The sequence below is a fragment of the Bos grunniens genome, chromosome 18 (genome assembly GCF_055505025.1).
Source record: "Bos grunniens cultivar Pamir isolate PY7600 chromosome 18, Bosgru_T2T1.0, whole genome shotgun sequence".
NCBI classification, from domain to species: domain Eukaryota; kingdom Metazoa; phylum Chordata; class Mammalia; order Artiodactyla; family Bovidae; genus Bos; species Bos grunniens.
Genome location: NC_141182.1, coordinates 60265379 through 60282312, shown reverse-complemented (window position 1 = coordinate 60282312; position 16934 = coordinate 60265379). Strand labels below are relative to the sequence as shown.

Genomic DNA, 16934 nt, shown 5'->3' with positions numbered 1-16934 from the left:
ACTTGACGTTGCATTCCAGGATGTCTCGCTCTGGGTAAGTGATAACACCATCGTGGTTATCTGGGTCATGAAGATCTTTTTTGTACAGTTCTTCTGTGTATTCTTGCCACGTCTTCTTAATATCTTCTGCTTCTGTTAGGTCCATACCGTTTCCGTCCTTTATTGTGCCCATCTTTGCATAAAATATTCCCTTGGTATCTCTAATTTTCTTGAAGAGGGATCTAGCTTTGCCATTCTATTGTTTTCCTCTATTTCTTTGCATTGATCTCTGAGGAAGGGTTTCTTATCCATTCCCATGTAGATGGAGATTTCTGTCACTTGGAACAGCTGGGGTGAATGTAGGGAATATTATGCTAACTGAATTAGGACAGACAGGGTAAGACTGATATTCTATGTGCTCGCTTATCTGTAGAATGTAAAAATGTGAAACTCACTAGTACCAGACAGTGGGATGGTGGTAATCTGGGGCTGGGAGGTGGGGAGGCTGGGGAGATGTTGGTCGAAAGGTACAGACTTTGAGTTGTAAAATGAGTGGGTCCTGGGGATGTGTGTGCAGCACGCTTACCGTTGTTATCCTATTCTGTTACTGCCTGCTGGGAATTTGTCAGGAGAGTACGTTGTCAGTGTTTTCACCATACACAGAACATGGGAATTTGGAGATGATGGATGTGTTGGTTCGTGGATTGTGATAAATATTTCACAGTGTACACGTGTCACATGATCACATGGTGTATGATATATGTACACAGAACCCTTCTCCTTAGTCTCAGTAAAGCTGGAAAAGAAGAAAGTGGGAGGTGGCCTGGACTTAATCCTTCACTAGTGCTCAACACAGGCATCACATGAGAGCATGAGGCATTTTGCCCAGGCATGTTTTGTACCCCTCCCCCAACAGACATGCTCCTCAGGTTCTCATGTGGGGCCTCGCCCCAGGAATGTGCACAGGCCACAGATGATTCCCATCTGGATCCTGCATTGAGCACCAGGGCTCTTGGCCTTCACTTCTGAGACTGAGATCGGGCCCTGGGGGAGGGGAGGGCACTCTGCTCTGAGTGGGGCTGGACCAGGGCCTACTGTGTGACCTGAAGGGGATCATGGGGTCAGCGGAGGTCCCCCTGCTGCTGTGGACATGAAGCCTCACCAGGAGGGGAGTGTGATCCGAGGGAAAGTGTGGGAAAGTCCTGTGTTGGTCTCTCTGTGGGAGTTGACCGTCCTGAGTCCCTCCTGAGACAGTGGCCACAAAGCACTGTCTGTTCCACACGATGAGGGCTTCCCTATGTGAATAGTTGGGGCTCAGGAAGGGGGTGTGTTGACCATATGCATTAAACAGCATGTTTTCAACTTTCATGATAGAACTGTGAAGACTCATGGACGAAGGAGCCCAGAAGAGGAAAGAACAGGAGTCAGGCATGGCTCTTTCTCAGGTAGGGTCATATTCTCAGTGGATTCTCACACTGCCTTCCTGAAATGCCCTTCTCTGGACTCGCTAATCGTGTCTGACTCTGAAGTATCCTGTCTGACTCCAGTACACACGCACTCACCTGGGGCCTTCCCTTAGGGCCTGTCATCTCCACTTAGATCCCGTCTCCCCATGACCTGGTGACGTGGACCTTGTGAGGAGGCTCCCGTGAGCACCATCCTGGGCAGGGCTTCTCACCCATGGGTTGGAGACAGGGTCTCGGTGCTGTTGGGCAGCAGGGGTTGCTTAGGGCCCATCTGGATGCGCTGTCTGCTCTCTTTTAACCAGGGTAAAGAAGCTGTATATGGACCTCAGGTATTAACATGTATAGTATCGGTAAAATCTGCCAAAGAGGCCAATGAGGGGAAATCAGTTCTGACTTTTTATAGTACATTTAAAACTAAATGAGCACCTCCTTGAAAACTTAAGTTTTTGGGAATGGAATGGAACGTTCAGAAAGAGATGTCAGGGCTAGGGAGTGTTTCATTACACCGTCTAATTTAAACTGTGAAATCAGGCTTACTAATTTTTTTTTCTTTCTTTTTTGACCACATGATGCAGCTTCCAAGGTCTTAGTTCGCTGAGTAGGGATTGAACCTGAAACCGTGCAGTGGAAGTGAGGGATCTTAACCACTGGACCATGAGGGAATTCTCCAACTTTACTAGTCTTGATTCAGTATTTTCTTAATGGAATAAAATAATAAATTGTGGAGTTTATTAATAAGTACATACCTAAAATTAATGATAAAAATCACATTATTATTTTAAAAATATATTTATTTCCTGTACTGTATCTTCATTGCTTCAGTGTCTTTTCCCTAGTTCTGGCGAGTGGTGGCCACTCTCTGGTTGCAGTGCACACGCTTCTCATTGCAGTCGCTTCTCTTGTGTTGCAGCCCAGGCTCTAGAGCGCGCCGGCTTCATTAGTTTCACCTCCTGGGCTCTACAGCTCTGTCTCAGGAACTGAGACTCATCGTCTTAGTTGCCTCTCAGCATGTGGGATCTCAGACCAGGCAAAAACCCACATCTCTTGCATTGCCCAGTGGATTCTTTACCATACACCGTAGGGAGGGCCACATATTTTTAAATACAGGTATTTTATAAAGATTGGAAGAAATCTTCTGTGTGTTATTTTCTGCTTGTATTACTTTTAATTTTTTTTGAACTAGAATAAGATAATGTTGACGAATTCCTGGTGGTACAGTGGCTAAGAATATGCCTGCCAACGTAGGGTGCGTGGGTTCCATCCCACATCCGGGAAGATGCCTCAGAGCAGCTAAGCCCATGGGCCACAACGACTGAGCCTGTGCCCTAGAGCCCGGGAGCCAAAACTATGGATGCCTGCACTGTCTAGAGCCTGTGGTCCAAAACAAGAGAAGCCACTGCAAGGAGAAGCCCGGGCACTGCAGCTGCAACTAGAGAAAGCCCACTCACAGCAATGAACACCCAACATAAGCAAAATAAATAAGCTTTGAAAAAGAAATAGAATGTTGACAGTTACTGAATGAAGAAGTAAAATGAAAGAAGAGAATGGGAACCCACTCCAGTATTCTTGCCTGGAGAATTCCATGGATAGAGGAGCTGGAGGGCTGCCGTCAGCGGGGTTGCAAAGAGTCTGGCATGAATAAACAGGTAAAGAACAACTTCCACACACAGTAGATTGAGCTCTGAAAAACAAATCTAAGTGTCTAGCTTTCCTCCTGCAGATTCTTCAGTGACTCTCAGTAGCTTTTGGAATAAAGTCCCAAATCCATAGATCTTGCATAAATTAGCCTCTGCCTGGCATCACCCCATGTACATTCCCTGTGTGCCAGTCATACTGGCTGACTTGCTGTTCAGTGAATATCTTCCTGCCTCAGAGCCGGCACTCAGGCTGTTCTCTCTGCTTGCAACACTCTTCTGTTTCCCACCTTGCCAATCCTAAGTGTTTCTTCCTCACAGAGACCTTGTCTGATTTCTCAGTGTAGCTTAGACTTTCTGTTTAATCTTGTCTTAGCACCAGGCCTGTGTCAGAGCACTTATTTCAGTAGTAACGTTAAAATTGTGGATGAAATCGGCTGGCTGGCTGCTAGATGATGAAATTGGCTGGCTGGCTGCTAGACTGTAAGCTCCATCATGTTCACTGCTGTATTTCAAGTTTGACGCACAAAGCTGACGCTGAATGAATTTTGATAGAATGAAAGAAAAAAAATAAAGACAACTCTTTTTGTTTAAATCAATTGTGTGTTTACACATGCATGCATGAATGCATGGATATATAACTCCGTGGTTTTATTACAAAAACATCCTCTCATAAATAATGGTGTATTCTTTGTAGCAGTTTCAGTTCTATCTTAAGTGTATTTCATGGTGTTAAGTTTTTTCTGCATCATCACATGAATGATGTAAATTGTAGTAAGATTACTGACATTGTGTGGGTCGCGATGGGAGAGGGTGTGACCCTGTATCGTGACCATTTATGCTCTTCTATTGTATTTCAGCTTCCTTGAACTTGTTTCAGGTATTTTCAGGAAACTCTCTGTGGATGCTCTTTCCTTCTCTGGTAGTTAACTGGTTGATTCTTTAGGTTCAGTTGTCACTCCCAACCACCTGAGCTCAGGTACTGTTGGCTTATTTCTTAACAGTTTGATCTGAGCGATTAGTTAGAGTGACAGAATTTACTCCCCAGGGTGACTGCAGCCATGAGATTAAAAGACTCTTATTCCTTGGAAGGAAAGTTATGACCAACCTAGATAGCATATTGAAAAGCAGAGACATTACTTTGCCAACAAAGGTCCATCTAGTCAAGGCTATGGTTTTTCCAATGGTCATGTATGGATGTGAGAGTTGAACTGTGAAGAAAGCTGAGTACCGAAGAATTGATGCTTTTGAACTGTGGTGTTGGAGAAGACTCTTGAGAGTCCCTTGGACTGCAAGGAGATCCAACCAGTCCATTCTGAAGGAGATCAGCCCTGGGATTTCTTTTGAAGGAATGATGCTAAAGTTGAAACTCCAGTACTTTGGCCACCTCATGCGAAGAGTTGACTCATTGGCAAAGACTCTGATGCTGGGAGGGATTGGGGGCAGGAGGAGAAGGGGACGACAGAGGGTGAGATGGCTGGATGGCATCACTGACTCAATGGATGTGAGTCTGAGTGAACTCCGGGGGTTGGTGATGGATAGGAAGGCCTGGCGTGCTGCAATTCATGATGTCGCAGTGTAGGACACAACTGAGCGACTGAACTGAAGGTGGACACAGATCTTTCTCTAACATGCTGTTATGTTGATGACAAGTTCATCCGTGTAAAGTCTTTAGGATAATGCTTAGTTTGTAGGAATTGCTGAAACATCTGTTGTCAGTGTGATGATGTCATCATCATCACAATGTGTGTTCTTTAAAAGTCAGTGTGTTTTCATGTTCATCGCAGCACTATTTATAATAGCCAGGACATGGAAGCAACCTAGATGTCCGTCAGCAGATGAATGGATGAGAAAGCTGTGGTACATTTACACAATGGATTATTACTCATCCATTAAAAAGAATACATTTGAATCAGTTTGATTCAATTCAAATTCAATTCAAATCAATTTGAATCAGTTCTAATGAGGTGGATGAAACTGGAGCCTATTATACAGAGTGAAGTAAGCCAGAAAGAAAAACACCAAAACAGCATACTAACATATATATATGGAATTTAGAAAGAAGGTAACGCTAACCCTGTATGTGAGACAGCAAAAGAGACACAGATGTATTGAACAGTCTTCTGGACTCTATGCGAGAAGGCGAGGGCAGGATGATATTGGAGAATGGCACTGAAACATAAAATATCATATGTGAGACAGATCACTAGTCCAGGTTTGATGCATGATACAGGGTGCTTAAGGGTGGTGCACTGGGATGACTCAGAGGGATGGGATGGGGAGGGAGGTGGGAGGGGGGTTCAGGATGGGGAACACATATATGCTCATGCCGGATTCAAGTCAATGTATGGCAAAACCAATACAATATTGTAAAATTAATTAATTAAAAAATAAATAAAGTCACTGTGGACTTTGTCATCTCTAAAGACAACAGTCTTGCTGTAACTCATCTAGATAGTGAATGCCACTCAGTCATGTCCGACTTTTTGTGACCCCAGGGATGGTAGCCTAGCAGGCTCCGCCGACCATGGGATTTTCCAGGCAAGAATACTGGAGCGGGCTGCAATTTCCTTCTCCAGCGGACTTTCCCAACCCAGGGATCAAAGCCGGGTCTCCTGCATTGCAGACAGATGCTTTACCATCTGATCCACCAGGGAAGCTAAAGTAAACTTAATTAATTAATTAAAAAATAAATAAAGTCACAGTGGACTTTGTCATCTCTGAAGACACCAGTCTTGCTGTAACTCATCTAGATCGTGAATGCCACTCTGTGTTGAATGTTAACACTTCTGCATAGACAACCCAGTCTTGGTTTTAATTTCTGTATTTTTCATGTATTGTCCACATACATGACAAATTCCTGTTGATTGCAGGATATCATAATCTTAGGAAAAAGAGGAAATTATAAATTCGATTGCAGACCAACAGTTTGCTTCAAGCAGCTTTTAAAGTATCTATCAGAGTATTACTTCATCTGAATTGAGCGTTACCCCTCTCACCTCTTCTCATTTTGTGTGAAACTAAGAATCTTCCTCAGGGCCCATTGGTGAAATGTGTTTTCATTTCAGGCACAGTTGACCTTCAAGGATGTGTTCATAGATTTCACTCCCGAGGAGTGGGAATGCCTGGACCCTGCCCAGAGGACCTTGTACAAGGACGTGATGGTGGAGACCCTCGGGAACCTGCTGTCTGTGGGTGAGGATCACTTCCCTCTGAAGTGGGGATCTGCCCTGGGGTACCTCTGCATGTTCCCTCTTTACCTTTTGAGATCTCCCATTTTTCTTGACTAAGCTCAAAACCTTGTTGACTCACACGTGTAAAGCTTCCTGATTGGCATCAGGAGTTTAAACTTGTCTTTCCTTCAGGTAACCTGCCCACTGTGTGATGCACAAGGAGTTTCTCCACAGCTTGAGTGTTTATAAAGCTGATTTCAAACTTTGAAATATCCAGTTGCCTGTTTTCTAGCCCTGTGTTCTTGGTTCAGTAGTTCTTAGATAGGAACTAGATACCTGCTGCATGTTGTACTGTATATTATACTATTCCCTGTGCATTCAGAAGGAGACAGATAGTAAATTCATTTGAGAAGTATTTTTCTGTCGGTTTATAATATCCTCACTCCTTGGCTGACAAAAGAACTGCATTCTACACCTGCCTATGCAGGAGACACGGGTTCGATCCTTGGTCTGGGAAGATCCCACATGTCACAGAGCAGCTACGCCTCTGTGCCTCAACTACGAGCCAGCACTCTAGAGCCTGGAAGCTGCAACTACTGAGCCCACATGGGACAACTCCTGAAGCCCATGCACCCAGGAGAAGCCACAGTAAGTGAGTAGCACGAGCACTGCAACTGGAGTGCAGCCCCTACTTGCTGAACTTGGGGAAAAGACCAAGCAGCAGCGATCACTCACCCCTGCCAAAAGAAATGAATACACCGATGTATTAAAAATAACAGATACATTTAAAAAAAAAAAAAAAAGGTTGGATTCTGGAAGAAGCCACAGTATATGGCATTACTTCCAAGTAGGAAGTTCTGTTTCTGATCTGAACATTATCTCCATTCTTGTGGCACAAGGAAGAAGACCCCTGGATTGTGGAGAATGAAGTGCTAATAGCAAAAATCAAGATGAGTGAGATCACAGGTCAACTGTCACAAGGACAGAGAGGAAGCCACACCGTTCATGGTGTTTTGGAAACTCTCCAAGTGGGAGAGTTCTGTGAGAAAACAGATGTTTAATGTTGGTGAACTCTCACAGGATATTTTTCTTCTCCCTAACTTATGGCTCTGTTCTTTGATATGTGAAATGTACAGCACCCTCCAGTTGTGCTGTAGCACCCACAGACATGAAGGCAAGATATTTTTTTTTTTGGCCTGTACTGGGTCTTTTTTGCTCTGTGCTCTTTTGTCTATTTGAGACGAGAGAGGGCTATTCTCTAGAGTGGGAAGCACAGTTACTCATTGTAGTGGCTTCTTTTGTTGTGAAGCACAGGCCCTAGGCACACAGGCTTGAGTAGTTTTACCACACAAGCTCAGTATCTGTGGCTCATCAACTTAGTCCTCGTGACATGTGAGATCTTCCCAGAATAAGAATCAAACCCATGTCTCCTGCATTACTGAGCAGATTCTTACCATGGAGCCACCAGGATGTTAGGGAAATTAAATAAATAGTTTTGTTTAGGCTTCAAGACAAAGCAGTGCATTCCTCTTACCTTGCTTCTAGCCTGCATGGAAACTGCCCTGAGTGTGAATGTCCTGACTGTCTCCTGTGAGTGCAAGTCTTGCAGCACCATAGGTAAGATAGAGGACAAATCTTGAGATTGTTCAGCCTTTGCAGGGGCCCTTGCCAACCAAGGCCCAGGCTTAGCACCATCCAAGGCCCAGGCTTAGCACCATTCAAGTTGGATCCTTCTCTCTGCCTGCTGCTGCTAAGTCGCTTCAGTCGTATCCGACTCTGTGCAAAGCCATAGACGGCAGCCCACCAGGCTCCCCCGTCCCTGGGATTCTCCAGCCAAGAACATTGGAGTGGGTTGCCATTGCCTTCTCCAATTCTCTCTGCCTACCGTGAGGTAAATAAAGGTAACTTAAAACTGCAAACAGAAGTATGCGATTTGTGAGGATGATTATCCATATTACAATGTCACATTATATTTTGGTTGATCAAATGTTCATTTTTCAAGTCGACTCTCTTTAGCCAGCCCACAGCTCCAATTGTATCCCCATACTGCCCTTTTCCTCCCCATTCTTTGTCCTGTTCTGGCCTTACACCCCTCCCAACCCCTCTGTCTCCCTCTCCATCAGCTGGTCCCCTTCTAACTGCCCCTGTCTCTGAGGGGGGAGCGGGAGCCCAGGTTCCCCCACCCTAGCAAGTTTGTTAACCCCTTTAGATTCTTCTGATCAAAGACCCCCATCTCCCTGGAGAGACATTCCAAGATTTTTATGAGTCCTTCTGTCCCTGTTATCACAGTCAATTTGAGCACTGTTCAGTCTGTGTTGTACCATAAAGCTGTGACTATAGAAAGGAAGGATAACTTGTTTGATATAGGATGGCCATGATGTTGTTTAGACTCTGGAGAAAACTGGTTAAGATGAATTTTTTTTTCCTTTGAAAGTGCAAAACTGGTTCTTTTTACATGTGGAATTAAAAATAGCAAGCTTGTTAAAAAGGCGTGCTAAAAACAGGCTTAAGGTTAACCTTTGCCAGGGCTTCCCAGATTACTCTAGTGATAAAGAACCTCCCAGTCCCTGGGAGAGACACAGGAGACGTGGATTTGATCCCTGGGTAGGGAAGATCCCCTGAAGAGTGAATGGCAACCCACTCCAGTATTCTTGCCTGGAGAGTCCCATCATGGACAGAGGAGCCTGGTGGGCTAGAATCCACGGGGTTGCAGGGGATTGGACAGGACTGAAGCGAACTTGCATAGCGTGCCACCTTTGCCATGTCCTTGAAATACGTAACCCATTTTTCCAGAGATTTCAGTCTTGGGCAAATTAGAATTTTAAACCATGGCGCAGGGGGGTGCGAAGAAAAGGGGAAAGAGATTTTAAATCTCAAGCAGGAAAGTATGAGAGCTCTCATGTCTGTCAATCTGCATTTCTGTTTGTCTCAGTGTGTGTCTTTGTTTTTGGATAATATTGCTGAGGTTAATTTGTAAATGAGCTCTAATTCAATTGTTTGTAAAAAAAAAAAAAAAAGCACTTTCAAACCAAACAATTACAAGAGAAATTAACCTAAATGAATTTCAGGTTCACGTGAATTGGGAAATATTCAATATTAAATATCTAGTATTAATGTTTGTTTGCTAATCTAATTAAGACATGTCTTGAGTCTTCAACATTGTCTAATACTTTTGTTGTACCTAGGTTTAATGTTAAGCAAGTTTGTCAACAGTTAGAGTAACTCAGGTGAAGAAAGTTTTAAGGAAAGAATGCAAATGCAATTGGAGCTTTTAAATAAACTCTATTAAGAATGCTTATACTTTGGAAATGTCTGTCTAAAATAGTCTCTCCAGATGTGAATAACCTGAACTCCTGCTGCTGCTGCTAAGTCACTTCAGTCGTGTCCGACTCTGTGTGACCCCATAGACGGCAGCCCACCAGGCTCCCCTGTCCCTGGGATTCTCCAGGCAAGAATACTGGCGTGGGTTGCCATTTCCTTCTCCAATGCATGAAGGTGAAAAGTGAAAGTGAAGTCGCTCAGTCCTGTCCGACTCTGAGTGACCTCATGGACTGCAGCCTACCGGGCTCCTCTGTCCATGGGATTTTCCAGGCAAGAGCACTGGAGTGGGGTGCCATCGCCTTCTCCAATTAGTGCTGTTAGGTGGCACTAAAAAATAAATAAATAAAATAAAATTTATTTATTTTTGGCTTTGTTGCTTCAGGTCTTTGTTGCTTCAGGGGATTTTCTCGACTTGCAGTGAGCAAGGGCTACCGTGTATTTACGGTGCGTGAACTTGTCATTCTAGTGGATTCTCTTGTTGCAATGCGTGGTGTCTGTGTGTTTGCTCAGTAGTTGTGACTCCCCAGCTCTAGAGCACAGAATCATCATGTGTGCCCTACAGGCTTAGTTGTTCTCAGGCATGTGGGAATTTCCCAGATCAGGGATCAAAACTGTGTGCCCTGCACTACCAGGTGGATACTTTACCTCTGAGCCACAAGGGAAGCCCCAAAGCTTGTTCCTTTACATATATCTTGGAGCCAATGAACTGGGTGAGTTTAGATTACTGTGTAGATAGGGAGTTGATGTATTGAATGATTACTGTGTAAGTAGAGAATTTTTCACTTACAATATAACTGACATGAACCACTTGTTAATGTCATAAAATGCCTATATGTCTATCTACTGATAGATTTCTAAGAGGTATTTGGAAAAGTGTTTATTTTTTTATTTTTTAAATTATTTTAGGGAATTCCCTGACAGTCCAGTGGATAGAATTCAGTAGTTTCACTGCAGCTAGCCTGGATTTAATCCATGGTCAGGGAACCAAGTTCTCAGAAGCCACATGGTCCAGCAAAAGAAAAAAAAAAAAAAAATATATATATATATATATATAGTTTACAGAATTCTTTATTTTCTCAATGTAGTATTTTTTGAACAGTTACTAACTGCCATTTATTTTTTACATTATTCATTAGAATGCTTCTTTTGCATTGTTTACCATTCCAATGTATTGCCTTTTGATGCTTGTTTGCTCAGTTGCTCAGTCCTGTCTGACTCTTTGTGATCTCATGGACTGTTGGCCACCAAGCTTTCCTATCCATGGAATTTTTTTAAGGCAAGAATAGTGCACTCGGTTGGGATTTCCTGCTCCAGGGGATCTTTCCAACCCAGGCATTGTATCCCCCTGTGCCGTGTCTTCTGCATTGGCAGGCAGCTTGTTTACCAGTGAGTCACCTCTCTAGTCCTGTATGTTCTTTACCATTTAAATATGTATAAATATGCATAAAATGTGTACAATATACCATTAGTTTCTCCTCAATTATGAGACAGCAGTGTGTTTAGTACAAAGTAGGATGAGTTTTGAGGTCATGATGGGACAATGTGTTTTCTTTGAGAACTGACATGAGTTTGCATAAATGAATGTTTTCTGATTGTGTTTGAAACTACACTACCCTAAAATTAATTTGAATTACATATGATCATTCTTTTTTAAAGAATTCTATTCCTTTAGTTTTCTATAGTTTTGAGATCATCTTTGCGGAGATTCATAATTCTGTTAGGATGAATATGGCTTTTGGTATGAAAGTCATGTGTTTGACAAATAATTTATTTATGAATTGTAACTAATAGAATACCTGTGGTTCTTTATGTCTTGTAGATATGTCTCAGATAGATATGATCAAGAAATTACAGGCAAAAGCAGACAGTGGTAAAGGGGAAATTTTTCAAAGAGTGATGTTTGAAAGAGCTGAAAGCCTTGAAAGCAAAGATTTTCACCTCAGGAAGATGCAGGAAAATATAGATGACTTTGACTGTCTGCGGACAGATGATGAAAGAAATGACAAAGGATTGTCTACATCCCATAACAAAAACCTCACTGATGGAAGAGATCATCATAGTAGAAGTGATGCAGAAAATGGAACTTTTGAAAGGCACGGATCAAGCTTTCAGGATGAATCGCAGATGATGCAATCTGAAGGGATAATTTTTGAACGTAGTCAAGTTGTGACAGACGTCAGTGCCTCAGGTTTATCATCTCAGAGAACTCTTAATGTCTGCGAAGGCTTTTCTCATAAAGATGAGAATGCTGTTATGCATCCTTCAGAACTGTTACCAGACCATGAAACACAAAATAAAAGACCATACAAATGTAATGAGTGTGACATAACCTTTCTTCAGGACTCAGAACTCACTAGACATCAAAGAATCCATACAGGAGGAAAACCATACAAATGTGACGTGTGTGGCAAGGCTTTTAATCAAACTAGAAAACTTGCGATTCATTGGAGAATTCATACTGGAGAGAAACCACATAAATGTGATGTGTGTGGCAAGGTCTTTAAGCAAGCTGCAAAATTTTTAATTCATTGGAGATACCATATGAGAGAGAAACCATATAAATGTGATGTATGTGGCAAGGCCTTTAGTCAAACTGCAAACCTGGCAGTTCATCAGAGAATTCATACTGGAGAGAAGCCATACAAATGCAATGTATGTGGCAAGGCGTTTAGTCATAGTGCAAACCTTACTGTTCATCGGAGACTCCATACTGGAGAGAAACCATATAAATGTGATGTATGTGGCAAGGCCTTTAATCAGACTGCGAAACTTAGACTTCATCAGAGAATTCATACTGGAGAGAAACCATATAAATGTGATGTATGTGGCAAGGCCTTTAGTCAAACTGCAAACCTGGCAGTTCATCAGAGAATTCATACTGGAGAGAAGCCATACAAATGCAATGTATGTGACAAGGCATTTAGTGATACTTCAAACCTTACTGTTCATCGGAGACTTCATACTGGAGAGAAACCATATAAATGTGATATATGTGGCAAGGGTTTCAGTGTAAGTTCAAGCCTTGCTGTTCATCAGAGAGTTCATACTGGAGAGAAACCGTATAAATGTGATGTATGTGGCAAGGCGTTTAATCAGACTGCAAAACTTGGACTTCATCAGAAAATTCATACTGGAGAGAAATCTTATAAATGTGACGTGTGTGGCAAGACATTTAGTCGTACTGGAAACCTTGCTGTTCATCGGAGAGTTCATACTGGCGAGAAACCATATAAATGTGATATATGTGGCAAGGCTTTCAGAGTAAGCTCAAATCTTGCTGTTCATCAGAGAGTTCATACTGGAGAGAAACCGTATAAATGTGATGTGTGTGGCAAGGCTTTTAGTCAAGCTACAGGCCTTGCAGTTCATCAGAGAATTCATACTGGAGAGAAACCATATAAATGTGATGTATGTGGCAGGGCCTTTAATCACACTACAAGACTTGAACTTCATCAGAGAATTCATACTGGAGAGAAGCCATACAAATGCAATGTATGTGACAAGGCATTTAGTCATACTGCAAACCTTACTGTTCATCGGAGACTTCATACTGGAGAGAAACCATATAAATGTGATATCTGTGGCAAAGGTTTCAGAGTAAGTTCAAACCTTGGTGTTCATCGGAGTGTTCATACTGGAGAGAAACCATATAAATGTGATGTGTGTGGCAAGGCGTTTAGTCATACTGGAAACCTTGCTGTTCATCGGAGAGTTCATACTGGAGAGAAACCATACAAATGTGATGTGTGTGGCAAAGCATTTAGTCGTAATGGAAACCTTGCTGTTCATCGGAGACTTCATACTGGAGAGAAACCATACAAATGTGATTTGTGTGGCAAAGCATTTAGTCGTACTGGAAACCTTGCTGTTCATCGGAGACTTCATACTGGAGAGTAACCATGTAATTATGGTATATGTGCCAAGGCTTTCACTGTAAGTTCAAGCCTTGCTGTTCATCAGACAGTTGATACTGGTGAGAAACCATATAAATGTGATATGTGTGGCAAGACCTTTAGTCAAGCTGCAGGCCTTGCAGTTCATCAGCGAATTCATACTGGAGAGAAACCATAGAAATGTGATGTATGTGGCAAGGCCTTTAGTCACACTACAAGACTTGAACTTCATCAGAGAATTCATACTGGAGAGAAGCCATACAAATGCAATGTATGTGACAAGGCATTTAGTCATACTGCAAACCTTACTGTTCATCGGAGACTTCATACTGGAGAGAAACCATATAAATGTGATATCTGTGGCAAAGGTTTCAGAGTAAGTTCAAACCTTGGTGTTCATCGGAGTGTTCATACTGGAGACAAACCATATAAATGTGATGTGTGTGGCAAGGCGTTTAGTCATACTGGAAACCTTGCTGTTCATCGGAGAGTTCATACTGGAGAGAAACCATACAAATGTGATGTGTGTGGCAAAGCATTTAGTCGTACTGGAAACCTTGCTGTTCATCGGAGACTTCATACTGGAGAGTAACCATGTAATTATGGTATATGTGCCAAGGCTTTCACTGTAAGTTCAAGCCTTGCTGTTCATCAGAGTGTTCATACTGGAGAGAAACCATATAAATGAGGTATATGTAGTAGGGCTTTCAGTGTGAATGCAAACCTTGCAGTTCATCAGAGAATTCATACTGGAGAGAACCTTACAAATATAAAAATTTTGAGAAACCATTTAGGCACAGTCAACCATAACTCATCATCAGGCAGTTCAGACAGGAGAAACCATATAAATATGATGTATATGGCTGGTGCTTTACTTGAAATGACGAACTTAGAAACCATCGGAGAATTCATGCTAGAGAGAAACATTAGAAATGTGACAGTTGTGCGAAACATATTAGTGCAAATGTCGTGAGTGTGACAGAGCCTTTAGTCAAGTGTCTAGGCCTTATAATTCATCAGAGAATTCATAGTGTATTGAAAACATACAAGTGAAATGAATGTGTCAGAGTTTCTAGTGCATGTTCAGCATTAACTGCCCATTAGGCAGTTCATACATAAGAGAAACCATGTAAATGTTATTTATGTGGCAAACCGTTCAGTGATAAGAAATGACATTGCAGATCATCTGAGAATCCATTCTGCAGTGAAAACTTACACATGTAGACAATACAAGAAAATATATCAACTTTCTGACCCTCAGAAAATTCAAACTGTAGGAAAACTACACAAATGTGTTAGGTGTGGGAAAGCTTTGATTATCTGTTCAGCCTAACTCACCATCCGTTAATTATTTTTTCTTTTTTTACAATAGTGTGATGGTTTTTGCTATATATGAACATGAATAGGCCGTAGGCGTACATATGTGCCCTCCCGCCTGAACCCACCTCTCTCCCCACTGTATCCCTCCAGATTGTCCGAGAGCACTTGCTCGTACATCACACTCCCACTGGCTCTTTTACATATGGTAATATACATGTTTCAGTGCTAATCTCTTAAACCCTGCCATCCTATTTCTTTTTTTTTTTTCAATAGGTTTTCCTTAGTGTTGCTTTTTCTATCCACATGTTATGACCCAGTTTTAATGTTCAGTTTACATTTCTTTCCTGCTTTACACTAACAAATACATAAGTCAATGGGTTATTTTGAAACTTTTGTAACATTAAAATGCATGTAGACGATGACAGGGAACATAGTGGGTGCCCTATAAATGTAAAGAAAGACAGTTACTTTAGGACTTGAGTTCAGTCAGATAATACACATAGAAACATTTACAGATAGTGCCAAGTTGATAATTTTGGTGAAAAAAATTCTAGTGTCTTCTTAAGACTTTATATTTTACAATGTGCTTTGTTGTCCAGAACTGACAGATCTTTCAGAAACAGACAACAAAGAAATGAGAGAAAATATATTACAATTTTTCAACAAGAAGTAAATTGCCTAATTACCGTCAAGTGATCATATAGTAATCTGACATTCCATTACATTAAAGTATTCGCTTAAGTATTAAATATTATGATGTAAACAACTTTTTCTCATATAAGTATTTGAAGCTTTGTCATCATAAGCATGGAACAGAAAGTTTTATAAAGAAGTATGCATTTCTCATTAAACGTTTTTTTCTCTCTTTAATAATCTTTAAAATTTATTTTTGGCTATGCTAAGTCTTCATTTTGCTGACTTCTTTCTCTTTTTACAGCAATCAGGCTATGAATTCTCCACGTAAACTTGGCTGGGGTATGGTTGGAGACTGGCATTTTGATGCTTCTTTTGGTCAGTCTAGAGGACTCAATGTCTTTTTGGCTGTACTAAACCTTTTTTTTTTTTTTTTTTTAACTGTACGTGGGATTTCTCTAGTTGCAGCAAGCAGAAGTGACTTTCCAGTTACTTGTATACAGGCTTCTCATTACTGGGGTTACTGTTGTTGCAGAACACAGGCTTTAGAGCACAGGCTCAGTACTTGTGTTGCACGGGCTTAGTTGCTCCGAGGCATGTGGTATCCTCTCAGACCAGGGATCAAACCTGGGTCCTATGCATTGGCAGGTAGATTATTTACCACTAGACCACCAGTAAAGTTCTATTCATTATCTTTTAACTGTGCACTATGTATGTTAATACACTGCAAACAAAATTGGGGTCATCAACCAATAACTGGGAGATCTGAAACCAGGAGAAACTCCCGCAAACTTCTCTAGACTTGCTGAAGAGGTGGGTGTACCCAAAAGACCCGTCCTGAAATACCAAGGCCAGAATGTCCAAAGCATAGTATGGTGCCTGCTTTTCTCTATCCTGCATTCCCTCAGGGTGCACTTTTGCTGGGCCACTGCAGTGACTAATAAGTTTGATCCTTGAAGAAGTGGAATGTCAAGACATTTTTCTCCTTGGAAGTGTTAGTATGAAGTAGCCCTTTCTAAGAGTTGTGTGTTTCACATTCTAGCTTGTCAGTTCAATTAGTTCTGTCGCTCATTCATGTCAGCCTCCTTGCGAGCCCATGAATTGCAGCACGGCATGCCTCTCTGTCCATCACCAACTCCCGGAGTTCACTCAAACTCATGTGCTTCGACTCGGTGATGCCATCCATCCATCTCATCCTCTGTCGTCCCCTTCTCCTCCTGCCCCCAATCTCTCCCAGCATCAGGGTTTTTTCCAATAAGTCACCTCTTGGCATGAGGTGGCCAAAGTACTGGAGTTTCAGCTTCAGCATCGTTCCTTCCAAAGAAATCCCAGGGCTGATCCCCTTCAGAATGGACTGGTTGGATCTCCTTGCAGTCCAAGGGATTCTCAAGAGTCTTCTCCAACACCACATTTCAAAAGCATCAGTTCTTAAGTGCTTAGCTTTCTTCACAGTCCAACTCTCACACCCATACGTGACCAGTGGAAAAACCATAGCCTTGAGTAGACGGACCTTTG

The 16934-nt window shown here is 42.0% G+C and overlaps 1 protein-coding gene across 4 annotated transcripts in view; it reads left to right on the top strand.

Moving 5' to 3' along the window:
• LOC147354492 (zinc finger protein 610-like) overlaps nucleotides 1–15656 on the top strand; it is a 28303-nt gene extending 12647 nt beyond the window's left edge. For 2 of the 4 annotated variants that reach the window (XM_086354206.1, XM_086354207.1), the window contains exons 2-4: nucleotides 1354–1424; nucleotides 6148–6274; nucleotides 11393–15656. In XM_086354206.1, coding sequence (XP_086210332.1) covers nucleotides 1368–1424; nucleotides 6148–6274; nucleotides 11393–13470 — 2262 coding nt within the window. In that variant the 5' untranslated portion in view covers nucleotides 1354–1367 and the 3' untranslated portion in view covers nucleotides 13471–15656. Of the gene's footprint in view, nucleotides 1–1353; nucleotides 1425–6147; nucleotides 6275–6739; nucleotides 7007–11392 lie in introns of those variants that run through there. The other 2 variants (XM_086354210.1, XM_086354211.1) reach the window with 1 other exon arrangement.
• Nucleotides 15657–16934: the final 1278 nt, after the last annotated feature.